Below are 17,662 nucleotides of genomic sequence, written 5' to 3' on the forward strand. Positions count from 1 at the left end.
AGGAATCAGTGTGGACTGTGGGGGTGAGCTTGGGAGAGCGTCTTTCAGTGTATATAGATGCAGCACTGAAAAATCAAACCTCTACTACGCCTCTACCACTCCTCCACCACTCCACTCCAAACTGATTTTGTGACTCCTATTGTTCTGGACTGGGCCAGATTTCACACCTCCATTGCCTCCCACAGGCTGTTTATTCGTCCCAAAAGCCCCAGCTCCATCCAATTCCTTAGCTAACAAATGATCTTTATTAGCTTTTCTGGTCGCGCAGGACCGACAGAGGAGAGAGGGAGAAACGGGAGGAGAAGAGGGAAGGACATGTGGCATATGGCCACCGGGTCGCGTGTATATTTTCCCTAACGGAGTTGCACTTCCGTGTTCGGTTTGCGCGATCTGATTGGCCACTGACGTTTTTTTCAGCGCCAATCGCGTTACTCCTAACAAACTGGTTAAGCTTGGCGACTCTTTCGAAGTCGCTCTCTTTCGAAGTTGGTTAAGGTTAGGGTTAAGGTTAGGGTTAGGGTTAGTTGGTTAAGGTTAGGGTTAGTTGGTTAAGGTTAAGGTTAAGGTTAGGGTTAGGGTTAGTTGGTTAAGGTTAGGGTAACAGCCTGCTGGCGCGATTGTTAGGAGTAGCGCGATTGGCGCTGAAAAAAACATCAGTGGCCAATCAGATCGCGCAAACCGAATACGGAAGTGCAACTCCGTTAGGGAAAATATACACACCACCGGGTCTGGGAAATGAACCCGGGGCGACCGCTTCGCGACTCAGTGCACTATGTGGTGTGCTACTGGAGCGCCCCGATTCCTTAGCTTTTTTCACTGTTTACTTATCATGCATTGCAACACTAATATATGGGCAGTACCCCAAGTCAGACTGCCCATATACAAATTATCTTGGTGGTCTGAGGGCAGTAGCCCCCGACCCCCTCCCTGGGGCAGCACTTAAGTTAAGTACCCTCCATTTGTTCACTTTGGGAGCTAGCCACCATCCCCCGAAATATAACACCTGAGTGCTAGTTCTATAGTGGCAGAGGAGCAGCAGACCAGCAGCAGAAGTGGTTTGAATTTTCATTGCTGCATCTGTAAGTGTATTTTGTTGTCCTGTGTTTTGTTTTGTTATGTATTGTATTGTATGTTTTGTATTTTATGTTAACACTTTGATTGCCTAAGGCTAAATTCATTATATACCATAGATTGCCGGCTCTATTTGTCTATGGAGAAATTCCCCTTCTTTGCAGGGCTATAACTTTTTAAATTCTATTGCTACATTGCCATTATTAGGACCCAATCAAAGTCCTATATGTATTGTTCATTGTGTAGCAACGTTAAACTTTTTCATTCACATATTCATAGTAAAGTATGGTCTAATGTATAAGTATGTTTTCATCTCTTTCTGCAGCTTTCTCCAGAACGTGATCTATAGCCCCAAATGCATTATATTGATGATGAAATACAGTTTGATGGCAATCGGGGCGATATAAAAAATTTCAATTGGACGTACTTCTAGAATGATCTACGTATGATCTGATGATGACCGGATGGGCGGGGGATCGTTTATAATTCCGTGGGCAGCGTTATATCATTCATCTAGTGTGGGTCATATGTTCATCATAACAGTTTATATGGAACACGTTCAAAAATAACGCTGAATTTTACCGTATATTCCTCGCGCCGTTGGACGATCAGCGTGGTATAGACCGTTTTCGATTATGGGATGTTTATCCTGATTAACCATTTCCAGCTTGTATAATACTATATACGTCCAAATAACGTTGTTTATTGAGTTAGGGCGAGCGATTGATCATCCAGTGTGTTGAGATCGAGTCCGGCTACCGGACGCGAGTGCCCGGAGCTCATATGGATGAGCACTTCCTGTTTGGGGCGCCCCTCCCTCTTGGCCGATCTGCCGATCGGCCACCAGATGGAGCTCTCGATCCGTTAGACAGTTGGTGGGAGCCCACCAGCACATCTCAGGGCTCCGGAAAAAGAAAATATGATTTCGATCACAGATTTTTGAAATATTGATATCAAAGACGAGTTACGGCGTCCTCGGCACCTTTAGCATGGCTCTGAATGACGTGAAAACGCGTTTTCCGGCAATCAAAGTGTTAAGGACCCCCTCGAAAAATTAGATAGCATATCTCAAGGGGTTTATCCTTCAAATAAATTTCAAATCTGTGTGTGGAGGAGATGGCATCTACTGTATCTAGACGAGAATTGGGTCTCTGAGGCTAAGGCTTTGTGGGACTGGGAACAATGTATCTCTGGCTTTCCCGATCTGAGTTGTCCATAATCATGAATGTTTGTAAACAAAAAGGGAAGACTTTTCTTTGTTTTACTAGAAAACGTGTTCTTAAAGATAAATATCGAGCCTGTTTCAGATGTAGCCAATAGAGGGCAGTAAAGTAGATAGTTGAGTATTTCTTTGATATTGTATAATCTGTGAAAAGGTCACTCCTATTTAGAAATAACTTGATGAATAGGAGAAAAAAGGGGAGTGACATTATATTCTGTATTTAACCGGGGACAAAGCTAGAATCAGGGTGACAATACCCATTTGTGAAGATTCATGACAAATAACCATCTCTTGAATAAATACAACCAGATGATGAAAACCCAGTTTCTGAGCTTCTTCTCTCCAGTGGACTCACTGTAAATATTGATGGTGAATTATGTCTTTCCTTAAATTAATAATGCACATAATCCTTTTAAATATCTGTAGATACTATCTATATCTGTACATATCCCTTACCTACTCCTACTAGTTACGCTGCTGGCCAGTATGACTACTACTGTATCACTGTACATATAAATGCTACAAATCTGTACATACATCCGATTAGCACTACAATCTGTAGTACTAATTGATATATTCTATACCCACTTTAATCACCTGTACATTGTATATTGCTGTTGCACTTTACTGCTATATTTGCACTCTAGTTGAATGCCAAACTTATTTTTGTTGTACTGTACTTTATGCTGTATAATGACAATACATTTTAATCTAATCTAAGTGGCTTTGGATAAAAGTGTCAGCTAAATTACTAAATGTAAATGGAATGAAACCTAGCAAAGATGGCTCACCAAGAACAATCGCCAACATCTGAGTGGCCTTCTTCTCCCGCTTGTGCATGTTGCGGAACCGCGGCTGGTTGGATTGGGAGCGGGGGAGGGGTCGGAGTGCGGTGTGCGTGCGCCCGTTGGACAGCTCGTTCACCTCAAAGTTCATCCTGACGGGAGCCCCCGCGTTCCGATTGGTCCCCCCGCTCTCCTCCTCCTCCCCCTCCTCCTCCTCCTCCGCCTCCCCTCCTCTCTCCCGCTCCTGCTCGAACTCGGTGCGGCCGCAGGAGGCGTGGCTGATGCTGCAGTAGTTGTGCGTGTCCACCGGGGGCAGCAGAGTGTTCACCAGGGGGACCGTCTTGGGCCGCTTGCGCCTGAGGCAGCTGGAGAGCAGCTTGGACCTGGAGGGCTCAGTGGGCTCCACGCTCTCCTGCCAGCACACATTTCAAAGGATACATTTCTTTCATTTTTAATTGGTTCTTTTTTCTTTCTCACAACAGACACAACACCCTCTGGTTCAAAACCCCTTATTGTAAAGGAACAGTATAATTATTTTCCTCCCTAATTCTGCTTGAAACTATTGATGAAAACAAACAGAAAATATACGTCACTTTGAATGAATTTCCTAGAAACACACAACTGTAGTACAGGTCCAAAGTTTATAAAAATCCCACGGAAAATGAATGTTTTACAAAGGTTTTTATAACGTGTGTACCAGTAAGATTCGGCATGATTATCCAAAATGGCTGTCCGCTGCCATTCATTTCGATGCTCTCGTCAAAACAATGGACTTCTTCGTCTTCTTGTGTCACCTTCCCCCACTGTCAGCGCCCGTCTGGGATCGCTTTCAGAGCAGACGCTCCTTGGCTACAACGGTGGTCAATAATGGGTGGGTGGGTAGGCGGGGGGGGGGGGGGGGGGGGGTAACTGTACATTGGATTATCGACAAAACCTTACTTGGTCCCAAGAAGAGGGTCTTGTGTATTATTGGGTTAGGACATTTACTGTACATTGGAGGGGGTTGAGTTAGGACATTTACTGTACATTGGAGGGGGTTGGGTTAGGACATTTACAGGGGCCAGTTTCGAATTGCAGTCTCCCGTAGGTGCTCTTTGAGAGTGGTTTTGACACTCTCGGCCAAAACGCAGCCCGGAGCCGGCAGACGAGAGAAAAGTGCCGCGATGTGTGTGTGAGTGTGATGTGTATGTGAGTGCGTGTGTGTGTGTGTGTGTGTGTGTGACATGTGTGTGTGAGTGCGTGATGGGCCGCCGTCGTGCTGTCCGATGCTTAAGAGGTTAAAGTAGGTCTATTTTGAACCAGGGAGGAGTGACCATTTCTGCGGCTTATCGGAGGATATTGTTAATATATTAACCCTTTCACTACCACACTACAGCCGGTTAACCCTTTGTAGTGTGGTAGTGAAAGGGTTAACCTTATGTAGTACGGTAGTGAAAGGGTTAACCTTCTGTAGTGCGGTAGTGACAGGGTAACCTTCTGTAGTGTGGTAGTGAAAGGGTTAACCTTCTGTAGTGTGGTAGTGAAAGGGAAATATTATCTGTTATTACTTGTGTATTACCTGACTAGTTCTAGTATAGTATATATAAAGTACTGGGGACTGACTGTTTGGTAATAAAGTACTGGGGACTGGCTGTTTGGTAATAAAGTACTGGGGACTGGCTGTTTGGTAATAACGTACTGGGGACTGGCTGTTTGGTAATAAAGTACTGGGGACTGACTGTTTGGTAATAAAGTACTGGGGACTGGCTGTTTGGTAATAAAGTACTGGGGACTGGCTGTTTGGTAATAAAGTACTGGGGACTGGCTGTTTAGTAATAAAGTACTGGGGACTGGCTGTTTGGTAATAAAGTACTGGGGACTGGCTGTTTGGTAATAAAGTACTGGGGACTGATTGTTTGGTAATAAAGTACTGGGGACTGACTGTTTGGTAATAAAGTACTGGGGACTGGCTGTTTGGTAATAAAGTACTGGGGACTGGCTGTTTGGTAATAAAGTACTGGGGACTGACTGTTTGGTAATAAAGTACTGGGGACTGACTGTGGATGGAACAGTTTTAGCAGAAACAACTTTATTTTTTCTTCACAGCATCATCTAGCCTAGCATAAAACTTCCATTAACTTGTGCTAAACTAGGCTAGCTTGCAGTCGGATAACTTTCTACTGAATGCACAGAGAGGAAATTGGTATCTATCTTCTTGTCTGACTCCGGAGAAGACAGTAAGCACATAATGTTGGCATGTTCCTTTAAGAACACTGACAACACTGACAAGCTGTTTCAAGGGAAACTGAAGGACAAAGGTAGAAACATTTTCCTTACATTTGACATGTGTCAAAGAAACATAACCACATAATCAATATTGGGGACTGCATTTAAAATAATCAATATTGCTTACATGTGTTATCATTCAATCAACCAACCAATCAATCAATCAATCAATCAATCAATTGATCAATTAATTGGTCAATCAATTCAAGCTGTGGAGATAGTAAAGTGTACACATGCCTACAAACATTTACTCACAGCACATGATACTACTTGCATTGCCTTCATCAGAATTATTCACACATATTTCACACATTTCTATAAATCCTTATTATGGAAGACAGTGTCCCTGATCCCCTCTCCTCCAACTTCCTACAGCTGCGTCTGTGAGCCCTTAACCGTCTTACCAGCCGTGCCTGGACAGCCCCCGTCCAATCAGAGGGACATTAAAAGCTTGGTGTTTCCCCAACTTTTGAAGTCATCTGTGGATTATGCAGGAGCCGGTGTTACCAATAAACCGTGACTCCCAGAGCCTTGGTTTCCTTATCAGCCAGGCGGTGACAGGCCTTTGCTTTAGGATCCGGGCTTTCAGTCTGCTCTCAGACGCTCCTCTGGCACACACTACCTAGTATAATGTGCATGAACACATCTTCTGCAGAAGGTCTGGTTACACACACACACACACACACACACACACACACACACACACACACACACACACACACACACACACACACACACACACACACACACACACACACACACACACACACACACACACACACACACACACACACACACACACACACACACACACACACACACATGCACGTACACACACAAAAGCTGGAAACATAACTGGCTCGCTCACCACCAAGGAATATGGCAACCATATTAATTGAGTCATTATAGTACAAACGCAGACACTTGTGTCACACGTTGTGATTAATTCAAACGCCGAGTCCCAAGTCAGTCTCAGGTCATGGGGCACAAGTGTCAAGTGCCCAGGTCATTAATATCAAGTCTCAAGTCGTCTCAGGTCATTAATATCAAGTCTCAAGTCCCAGGTCATTAATATCAAGTCTTAAGTCACAGGTCATTAATATCAAGTCTCAAGTCTCAGGTCATTAATGTCAAGTCTCAAGTCCCAGGTCATTAATATCAAGTCCCAGGTCATTAATATTAAGTCTCAGGTCATTAATGTCAAGTCTCAAATCTCAAGTCATTAATATCAAGTCTCAAGTCGTCTCAGGTCATAATGATCAAGTCCTAGGTCATAAATGTAAAGTCTCAAGTCTCAAGTCATTAATGTCAAGTCTCAAATCCCAGGTCATTAATGTCAAGTCTCAAGTCTCAGGTCATTAATGTCAAGTCTCAAGTCTCAGGTCATTAATGTCAAGTCTCAAGTCCCAGGTCATTAATGTCAAGTCTCAGGTCATTAATGTAAAGTCTCAAGTCTCAAGTCATTCATTGCAAGTCTCAAGTCAAGTTCCAATGTCTCAAGTCAAGTCCCCTCTCCTTTCATTCCCATCAGCATTTTTCCATCTCAGGAACATTTCCCGACTCCGGCCATCTCTCCCCGACTCCGTAGCAGAGACTCTCATCCACGCTTTTGTCACCGCCCATCTTGACTATGCAAACTCTGTCCTCATAGGGCTACCCAGTAATGCCCTGAACAGGCTACAATATGTGCAAAATTCTGCTGCCAGGGTTCTCACCCGCACCAAGTCCTGGCACCACATCACCCCCACCCTCATCCACCTCCACTGGCTTCCAGTCAAGTCCCGCATCAATTTCAAGATCCTCCTCATCTCCTACAAAGCCCTTCACTCCCTTCCCCCCCGGTACCTAGTGGACCTCCTCCATCCCTACATCCCACCCCGGAGGCTGCGGTCCTCTGACTCCGGTCTCCTCTCCATCCCCACCACCAACATGCAGACTGTTGGTCCCAGAGCCTTCTCTGTGGCCGCACCCACCCTCTGGAACTCACTCCCTCCAAACATCCGTAGTGCTACATCCCTGCACTCCCCAACTCAAAACCCGGTTTTCTTTCTTTCTTTCCTTTTGATTATTATTTTGTTGTTACGTTGTTCCCTGTCCCCCTCCCTTAGCTGTTAAGCGCCTTGGGTCTCCTGAAAGGCGCTATATAAATTTAAGATATTATTATTATTATTATTATTAATGTCAAATCCAAAATGTTCATCAACACACACACACACACACACACACACACGTACACACACACACACGCACACACACACACACACACACACACACACACACACACACACACACACACACACACACACACACACACACACACACACACACACACACACACACACACACACACACACACACACACACACATGTACTTACCACTTTGATCCTGATAGGTGATAAGTCTCTCTTCACCTTGGGTATCTCCTCCTCTAAGCAGGTCTCCTAGGGAGACGGGAGGACAAGAGGAATGTAGAAAAGGTAGATATTTTCCTATTACTGTGAAATGCTAAGTAGGGCAGTCTGTGTGTGTCTGAGAGAGAGAGAGAGAGAGAGAGAGAGAGAGAGAGAGAGAGAGAGAGAGAGAGAGAGAGAGAGAGAGTGTGCATGCATGTGTCTGTGTGTGTAGATATTTTCCTATTACTGTGAAATGCTAAGTAGGGCAGTCTGTGTGTCTGTGTGTGAGAGAGAGAGAGAGAGAGAGAGAGAGAGAGAGAGAGAGAGAGAGAGAGAGAGAGAGAGAGTGTGTGTGTGCATGCATGCATGTGTGATTGATTGATTGATTGATTGATTGATTGATTGAAAACTTTATTAACAGATTGCAGAATGGGTACATTTACATTTACATTTAGTCATTTAGCTGACGCTTTTATCCAAAGCGACTTACAAGTTCTGTACGACAGGTCATCAGGAAGGATACAACTCTATCAGCTGAGTAACAATATTCATTAAAGTGTTGCGTGTTACAGTGTAGGTTAGTTTATTAGGACAAGTGCATGACAGTAAGGTTAGTTAGGGTTCGATTTTTTTTTTCTTTTTTTTTCTTTTTTCTTTTTAAATAAAACAGTACAGTACAGCTCAATACATACAATTGTTAAGGGGATGCAGACCAGAGAAAGACTTTGGTCTTGTTTACATCAGGGTCCCCCATTTTCAATTCATCATAACATATATGACATACACGACATACAGATAGACAGTACTGCTACATCTATACACAGATTTGCAAATACAGTACTGTTTGTGATACAAAAAGAGTCCAGAAAAGAGAGTATACATTTGACGTAGAAACTGTACATTGGAGGAGGTTGGGTAGGTGGGGTGGGGTTGAGTGGGTGGGGGGGGGACTGTACATTGGAGGTGGTTGGGTGGGTGGGGTGGGGGGGGGGGGGGGGGGTTGGGTAGGAGTGGTGGGTGGGTGGGGGACACACACTGTACAACTGTACAATCAAAACTGTACATTGGAATATTGACAAAACCATACTTGGTCATTTACTGTACATTGGAGGGGGTTGGGTTAGGACATTTACAGGGGCCAGTTTCGAATTGCAGCCTCCCTTAGGTGTTCTTTGAGAGTGGTTTTGAAAGTGGGTAGTGATTCACATTCCTTTACAGCTTTGGGTAGGGCGTTCCACATTGATGTGGCATAATTGCTAAATGTGTTTAGTCCCTTGTTTGAGCCGAATCTGGGTTTAACATGATTTGTGGCGCTCCCTCTGGTGTTGTGATCGTGGTATTCACTGACCTTTGGGAAGTATTTTGACATGTACATGGGTACCTTGGTCGTGTAGTGTATCTTGTAGACCAGGCCCATTGCAAGTTGCTGTACTCTGTTGTCTACTCTAAGCCATCCTAGGTTGTCAAAGTGGGCAGGGGTGAGGTGGGTTCTAGGAGTAAGGTCAAGCAGTAGTCTGACCAGTTTGTTTTGAGATGTTTGTAATTTTGTTTTTAGCGCCTTTGAGGTGCTTTGGTACCATGAAGTGCAAGCATAGTCGTAGTACCCCTGAATGAGTGCTCCTGCCAGAGTCTTCAGGGTATTCTTGTTTACCAGAGAGGAGATCCGGTACAAGAATCGAGTTTGTTGGTTGACTTTTTTTTATTACATTGGATGCCATTTTGTCACAGGAAAGATTTGCCTCTAGGATGGAACCCAGGTAGGTACTTTCATCTTTCCTTGTGACAATATTGTCACCCACTGTAACTGAGAAGCCGTCGGTCTTGCTGAGTTTGTTATTTGAACCGAAGAGAATGGACTCTGTTTTGCCCATGTGTAATGATAGTTTGTTATCAGCGAGCCATATCAGATTTTGCCTAGTTCCGAGCTGAGGGTTTTTTCAACCTGTAACTTGTTCTTGTCAGAGACCAGCAGGGCTGAGTCGTCCGCAAACAGGAACAAGTTGCAGTCACAAGCTGACGACATGTCATTTAAAAAATTAGGAACAGTAGCGGTCCTAGTATGCTTCCTTGTGGAACACCACAGCTCACTGTGAGGGGGGGGGGATAGGGTACCGTTTACCTCCACCATCTGTTCTCTCCCCTCCAGGTAGGATTGCATCCAGCTCACTGATAGACTATCAAAACCAATTGCTTTTAGCTTGTCAATCAGAATGGTGTGATTGACAGTGTCGAAGGCCTTTTGTAGGTCCAGCATGACCATGCCGTAGTATTTGCCCGCGTCCACCTCTTGTTTGATGTGGTCGTTTAAATAGAGAAGGCATGTGTCAGTCGAGTCGGATGTTCTGAAGTCAGATTGGAATTCGTAGATTAGATTATTTTCCGCGGGGCACTTTTCGACCTGTTCGTATACAATTTTTTCCATGACTTTCGAGATGGAGGTAAGGATAGAAACAGGGCGGTAGTTGCCTGGGTCTAATTTGCTGCCCTTTTTGTGCAGGGGTGTTACTCTCGCAATTTTGAAGTCCTTGGGGACGTGTCCCTGTTTAATGGAGAGGTTTATTATGTGTGTGATGACTGGGGTGATGGCGGCTGCTGAGTCTCTGAGGAATTTGGAGGGGATGTTGTCATGGGGATGTTGTCATGGTGTCTGTGTGTGTGTGTGTTATGCTCTGCATTCAGTCACTCAAGTCTATTAAAAATAGGTTACTTTGAAATAAAAAATTCATAAATAAAAGATATTTCTATGGTAGCTACTCTATATAAAATGTTCCACCAGTTGCTTGGATGTTAGCCTTGTTGTAAGATTTCCAAACTGTGTTATTAGAGCGCTCTCAGCCCGAACATATTGAGGGCACTGATCTTACAACAGGAGTCTCACCTAATGCATACTAATTCAAAAGGACTGCTGGAAGAACTCACCTCTGAGGAAGAAGAGGATAGAACGCAACCACTTTGTGACGAAGGATATTTCTAGGTAAGTCTAATCAGTTTAATCAATTGAATTATATAATTGTGTCAGTCCCAATGATCATGAAGAAAGCTTTGCTGTACGACATGTTACATGCAGGGTGGATACAGAAATACAGAAGCAAGATGGTGACCAGAAGGCTTCTGGTTCAATCCCTTGACTGGAAAAGCAAAAACAAAACAGATGTGCCCTTGAGCAAAGCACTTAATCCCATCCGCTCCAGTGAAGTGTGAACGTGTGTAATTAAACCTGCACTTGAAGTGTGGCCACTCACGTCGATGTCTCTCTGTCTGGCTGTCTGGCCGGCCGTAACCACCTCCAGGTGTCAATAGTTATTCATACCAAATCACAACATGTTTTACTGCCTTTATTTACTGTACATATATCCCTATAGCTTAGAGCTGTAGTACATTGCACTGAGCTTACATGGCACTACTCTGCATATTCTGTTTACATACTGTAGCCCACTGCACCTCACTGTATATCCTGTGTATATAGCCCATAGCTTGTGTAGATATTTCTTACCATTGCACATTGTGCTAGCCATTGCACTTTACTGTACAGATTGCTCTATATATACGGTGTTTCATTGCAACTAATTTGTTGATGTGATTGTCACATCCTGGTTAGACGCACACAATTTCGTTGCACTTATCTTGTACTGTGTAATGACAATAAAGTGAATCTAATCTAATCTAATCTAACATGAACGTTTCAAAAGTGTTATTCAAGGTCTCTTGAGGTCATTATGTGGTCTTTTGGATGGATTTTTTACCCTTTTTGTGTGAGTGGTAAACATGGTTCTGTAATGCACTGAATCTGGTATCAACCCAAAACTTGCTGCTGCAAATCTATTGCATATAATTGAGCTTGCATGGGAATGGCCATCATTCCATAATAATACCCTGCGTACGCACAGATATGTGCGTAACCCGTGCGTACGATAATTTCTAAGCTAAGTGTGTGACTTATCAATTTGAATGTGTGCTTGACTTTGTGCGTATATTTACACACAGCTCCGAGCATGCGTACCTGGCGCCCAGCGGTAGAATATTAATATTGCAAAGCGGAAATAAGCTTCCGTGCATTAGTTTCAACACTGGCGTGTTCATATGATCCGTAATTCATTATAGTTCATTGTAAAATAGCGACAGTAGTGTAATTATTGTCAAACCCTATAAATATAGCATTTGGAATAGGTCTTTCTTTCCGAATGAATGCAGCATGGTTTATATATAGGGTTATCGGAATACTATGGGGTGCATTGACTGCGCTCCGTGCGGGGAACTGTTTTCAAAGATAGCAGATAGGAATGAATGAATGAATGAATGAATGAGGGGCAGTCTAATTGCAGAGAGAACATAATATTAACTAGAGTCTGCTATACCCGAGACACCTCCTTCATTTGTACCGCAATTTGAGACCGAAATTGGAGCGTGGAACAAAACGCACAAATGCCATCCCCGTGCACATTCAAGTCCTCTCCACCCTCTGGTCTTTCCACTGGCACGGTCCATCATGATATTGGAGATGGATCGGGCAATGGACTGTTACTGTACCACCCATGTAGCTGTCAAAGCTCCATCACAAATGCAGTTATGTGAATAGAAAGGGATTCCACTCAGTCAATGTTGCGATGCGCATTTGACTGATACATGTCATTGCTGCATGCCGGGAGGAAGGCAATGCTGCATGTTTTCAATTCATTAAATAAAACGGATACTTTTTGCAAGGGTTTACTGACTGTCATACAAATAATCAACCAACTACATACTGTAACTTTTCAGTGCACGTTTCTATTTACATTGTGACAACAGCCTTGTGAGCTCCCGCACACAGACATGATGGAATTCAAGTTCAAGTTTGTATTGATCACACATAGGCAGGCTACACTGTAACACTTCCCCCGGTCCTGTGGGACCAGCCGGCAACCCTCCGCCCGGTTTGGTTGGTCCAGGACCCAGACATTTACAACCCCCCATCAATAACCCTCATAACATAACATTGCCAACCGGTGGGCTGATGCAGATCTGGCATCAGCTCACACACCAGCTTATTATTATTTACTGTCAGTTGTGTTTATTATGTTTATTGTCTGTGTTGTCGTTGTTGTCTCCACTTTGTTAGACTTCTGTTCCCCTGTCTGTGTTTTGTAAATATGTTTTAGTCTGGTTGTTTAATTGTTATTGTTTTCCCAGTGTGCTCTGTGTTCTGTTGTTTATGTCTACCACACCTGTGTCCTGTTTGTAATTACCCTCTGTGTCTATCAGTGTCTGTATATTAGGTGTTGTGGGCCAGCAGTCCCTTGCGGGTTCATTGTTAAATGTTACCTATGTTTGTCAGTCGTGTATTGTTCCTGTCTTGTAAAGTAAACTGTTATCGTCACCACGTCGACTCCTGTCTCATCTATATTTACTCTGCCACCTGGGTTCACCATGAAGAAGAAGCATAATCGTAACACTACACATGGCGTAGGCTACATGGCAGTGAGATTCATTGTTCTTGTATATGCTCTCGTATTATTGTTTATATAGGCTACCTAATACCGACATCAAAATAGATTGTATGCCTCTACAAATCATATGCAGGTAGAGAATTTACAGAAAATCCGTCGCGGATCATATTCCATTAATGACACCAATGGCAAACAGTGGTTAACGGTCTTTATTAGTGTTTGCGCTGCCCAGGCAGCAATGGTCTTTAGGAAGTTAATAGATATCATATCCGACATCACCGTACGTGTACATGTCTGTCAGCCTGCCGCGTATTTCTCTTCGCTCGGCTTAGTCCACTTTTCCACATTTCATGGGGGTGTTTCATGACCGTATATGGTTAATTACGGGCGGTTCTATATGCAAATACTTAAAATCATGCACGAGCGCGGAGTGTAGAACAAATGGTATTTATCAACACGGAGTGTGCGTAGAACCTGTGTACGCACGTGATAAATCCCGATTTTTCTGTACGTACACACATTCTAAATTCTGTGCTTAACACTTTGTATGCCACTCACGGCTATTCTCGGGTTTACGCCCCGACCGCTGAGTGCCACGCCCCGAGTATTCTATTTTTTTTTCTTTTTTAGCGATCTGAAATCATATTGCATCACGCGAGCCTACCGTTGGAGATCCAGGGACTGCCGCCGCTCAAATCTGAAAAAAGCGCCCCCTATCGTCTCCAAGATGGTAAATCACTCTTTTGGAATGGACTCAATGAAAGTGAATGGGAGAACGGATTTCTGACTCCACATTTTACTTCTCACTGATGCAGCCGGGGTCTACCAGAGTTCATTCTGGAGCCTCTGAGCCGCGCGGATCATGAGTTCTACTGTATACACGTTAGATCTATACACTTATCGATTTTTTCGGATGGTGATCAGGAATTGGAATATACCATTTGGATACCATCTGATGTCAGGTAAGGAATCTATGTTATCAGTGTTAGGCTAATCAGACTCGTTTTCACAGAGATATAAGCGTTTATGTGATATAGCTGTTTTGACTGTAAAAGCGATCAGGAAATGAGAGCAGCTATTATCAGCGTGCGGCACGAACGTGCGTGCGCACACATACTATCGATCATCTAGCGTTTATTTGAAAACGATTCATAAATAGGCAGACAAATGTCAACGTTCTGGAATATTCCAGTAAAAGGCGATTATCATAGAATGAGTTGTTTTTCCCCGGAAAACGGGTGAAAACGGGTGAGCAAGGAGGTTCTGGGTTCAAATCCCAGCAGGGGGCCTTTTTGTGTGGAGTTTGCACGTTCTCCCCATGTTTGCATGGGTTTCCTCTTGGTACTCTGGTTTCCCACTCCTCCCGGGCAGCGTGTCGAAGTGTCCTTGAGCAAGACACTTAACCCCTAATTGCTCACGATGAGCAGGTTGGCACCTTGCATGGTCGCCTCCGCTGTCGGTGTGTGAATGTGTGAGTGAATGTGTCAAATGTGAGGAACAAATTGTAAAGCGCTTTGGATAAAAGCTGGTATATAAATGCAGCCATTTTCCATTTACCATTTATGATGTCTAACAACATGTCCGACTGAGGGACATTACAGAACAGAAAGGCCTGGGAGATACCCCACCTGGGTACCTGGCATCGCGGAAACCAGGGCCCTCATTTATCAACGTTGCGTACGCACAGATATCTACGCACAGCTCGGAGCAGGCGTACCGGTAGAATATGAAAACTACAACGCGGAAATAAGCTTCCGTGCATTAGTTTCAACACTGGCGTGTTCTGTATGAACCGTAATTCATTATAGTTCATTGTAAAATAGCAACAGTAGTGTAATTATGGTCAAAACCCTATAAATAGCATTTGGAATAATAGGTCTTTCTCTCTGAATGAATGCAGCATGGTTTATATATAGCGTTATCGGAATATACGGGGTGTACTGACTGACTGCGCTCAGTGTAACTCAACTTGTTATTATTTTGCGCACAGACCGCAGAAACACGGGAACGCTTTGATTATATTTAAAAAGCTTTGCCATAACATTAAACGAAACAAGTGGAATTTCGAAGCTGTAAGCAGAATACAAGTCATATGAACACCCACGATATAGTGTCCTTCCCCCTTCCTACTGTATAAGAAAGAATAAAAAACGCATTGCAACAAGAACACAGGTTATTTGTTGAGTTTATGTGTATTACAAAACCCTTGTTGCAATAAATGTGTCTTAAATGAATGAAAAGCATACATGCTCTAGATACAGAGCATATATCGTGTGGGTGATATGACTTGTATTCTGCTTACAGAATTCCACATATTTAGTTTTACAATGTCAAAGCCTTTTAATATAAATCAAAACGTTCCCGTATTTCTGCAATCTATGCGCAAAATAATAACGAGTTGAGTTCTAACAAAGAACGTATTACATGCTGGGTAGGCTGATAAAGTAAACTATGATGAATATGAATAGGAATATGATATGATATAAAGGTATACTGGTCCGTCCGCGAGGATAGCGAGGAGTCGGATAGCCATTAAATGCCATTTGAGAATATAGGCTATTAATGCAAAGCGACGGCCTATAGCCTATACATATTATTTAATGTTTTCATAAGCGTAAAGATACAACAGCTAGATTAATGATCAAGTTAGTTTACTGTGCAGGGTTCGCAGGGCTGTGCCATGTGTTATTATATATGCGCAAGTTACTGTTGCATAATGTAGGCTATGGCTGCTATTATATGTAATTCATATAGGCTACTGTGGTATAATATGTCCTCATGTAAATACACCCCCCCCCCCTCTCTGTGGAATAAGACATTCCTCTCCCCAAACCTGTACCCCCCCCCCCCCAATTGACCTATCAAATGGGACCACACACCCCCCTTGTTGAACTATAAAGGGCTCCTCCCGACCACAATCGAGGTCTTCTCACCTGGGTCAATTCAGCTGATCACCTGGGGGAAGCCCTCAGCCATTCTCTCTATGTAATTCTATCTGTTTGGTTAATAAACCCTTGTTATTATCCAAGCCTCGGTTGACTGAGAACATTCTTCATCAGGATATCTACAAATATCCCACAATTGGCGTCTACGAACTTGTGACAGACTTTTTGCGTCCTCCCGGCGTGCTGTATCGTTTCAGCTATACAGAGAAAAGTGAGTATAATAGATGGTCGACCAAAAATGTATGGCAAGGAATTAAAACCTTCCCGCTTTTCTCTGTGCCAGGTGAACATTACAGAATGTTGTCAAATATTGAGATCATGGCTGAGTAAGAATAATGTGCATTAATATATCTGATCTGTATTGAGAATCGTTACCAGGGCGCGCGTGCACCTGGGTCCTTATTCAGGCGGTTCTGAGAGGATGGGTTATATGTGCTATTCCCAAAAGTTTAGGCACAAAGGTTGAAGTGCTATTCCTGGTCGAGTCGGAGCCGACAAAAAGCTAAGGCACACAGTAAGGTTGTCGGATTGCTAACCCAAGTCTAATTCAGGCTGAAATATAGGCAACAAAAGGAGATACGTGAGCTTAATAAACTAAGCTCACAACCTCTTCCATTCCTGAAAACGATATATTTGGATTGAATTAATCAATTAATCATACAGAGAGCGGGAAGGAGACCGGCGATGCCTCGGCAGTACGTGAATGTACATTTAACGGGACATTAGTCGCGGGTCGAAGGGACCGAGAATATGATTAAAAGGTATATATAATCTAATATATCGCTGGTAAATTTCGAAGTCAGGTTCGGTCGTTATGACTTTAATAACGATGTGTAGTTATATCAAGGGATAAATGCCTTGTCGCAGCAGATGCTGGTCGACTAAACGTACAGCGATCCAATACAGTCAGATATTCACACACGTTAACTTATATGTATTAATGTTTGTTTGTCTGTTTAAAGTCTCGTTTGTATGCGCACAATATGCCGACTGATATCGCGCCGAGCATTGAGAGACTAGTACCGTTATACAGAGAATAACATTGAGGTGCAACTCACGGGACAAACTAGGATAGTAATTTCCGGAATCAACAAAACCGGCCCACGGGAACGACCATTTGGGAAGTATAGTTTTATCGTTTCAGTTTGTTTACGTTTTCACATATGCACAGGCGCGTTCATTCGGTAACAAAACGCTGGGTTTAGGTAAATTCCAGGCTATTGAGAGCTTGCGGAACTAGTATGCAGGATTGCAAAGCGTTATTTCCGAGGCGAATGACAACGCGTGAACGTCGCATGGGCTGATGACGTCATACAAAAGTGCGATATGAAACTATCATTGGGCGAACGGTAAGGTTTAATATGCCCGAGGCCGAAGGTATATGAAGTCCACGTATAATATACGACGTCAACACAACAGCTTTCCCCGGTGAGTATGAAAATCATAATATGCCCGAGGCCAAAGGTATATGAAGTCCACGTATAATATACGACGTCAACACAACAGCTTTCCCCGGTGAGTATGAAAATCATAAATATAGATGCTTTGATTGATTAA

General features: G+C 43.4%; 1 protein-coding gene across 1 annotated transcript in view; it reads right to left on the reverse strand.

Annotated features, from left to right (window-relative positions):
* The window catches only part of drd3 (dopamine receptor D3), a gene marked incomplete at its 3' end in the record, with an annotated part of 281,359 nt that overhangs the window by 158,472 nt on the left and 105,225 nt on the right, over positions 1-17,662 (reverse strand). The window contains exons 6-7 of the mRNA XM_084325856.1: positions 7,720-7,785; positions 3,085-3,490 (exon numbers count right to left, since the gene is read on the reverse strand). Coding sequence (XP_084181982.1) covers positions 3,085-3,490; positions 7,720-7,785 — 472 coding nt within the window. The remainder of the gene's footprint in view (positions 1-3,084; positions 3,491-7,719; positions 7,786-17,662) is intronic.

This window comes from Notolepis coatsorum, assembly GCF_963971535.1.
Source record: "Notolepis coatsorum genome assembly, chromosome: 12".
Lineage (NCBI taxonomy): Eukaryota > Metazoa > Chordata > Actinopteri > Aulopiformes > Paralepididae > Notolepis > Notolepis coatsorum.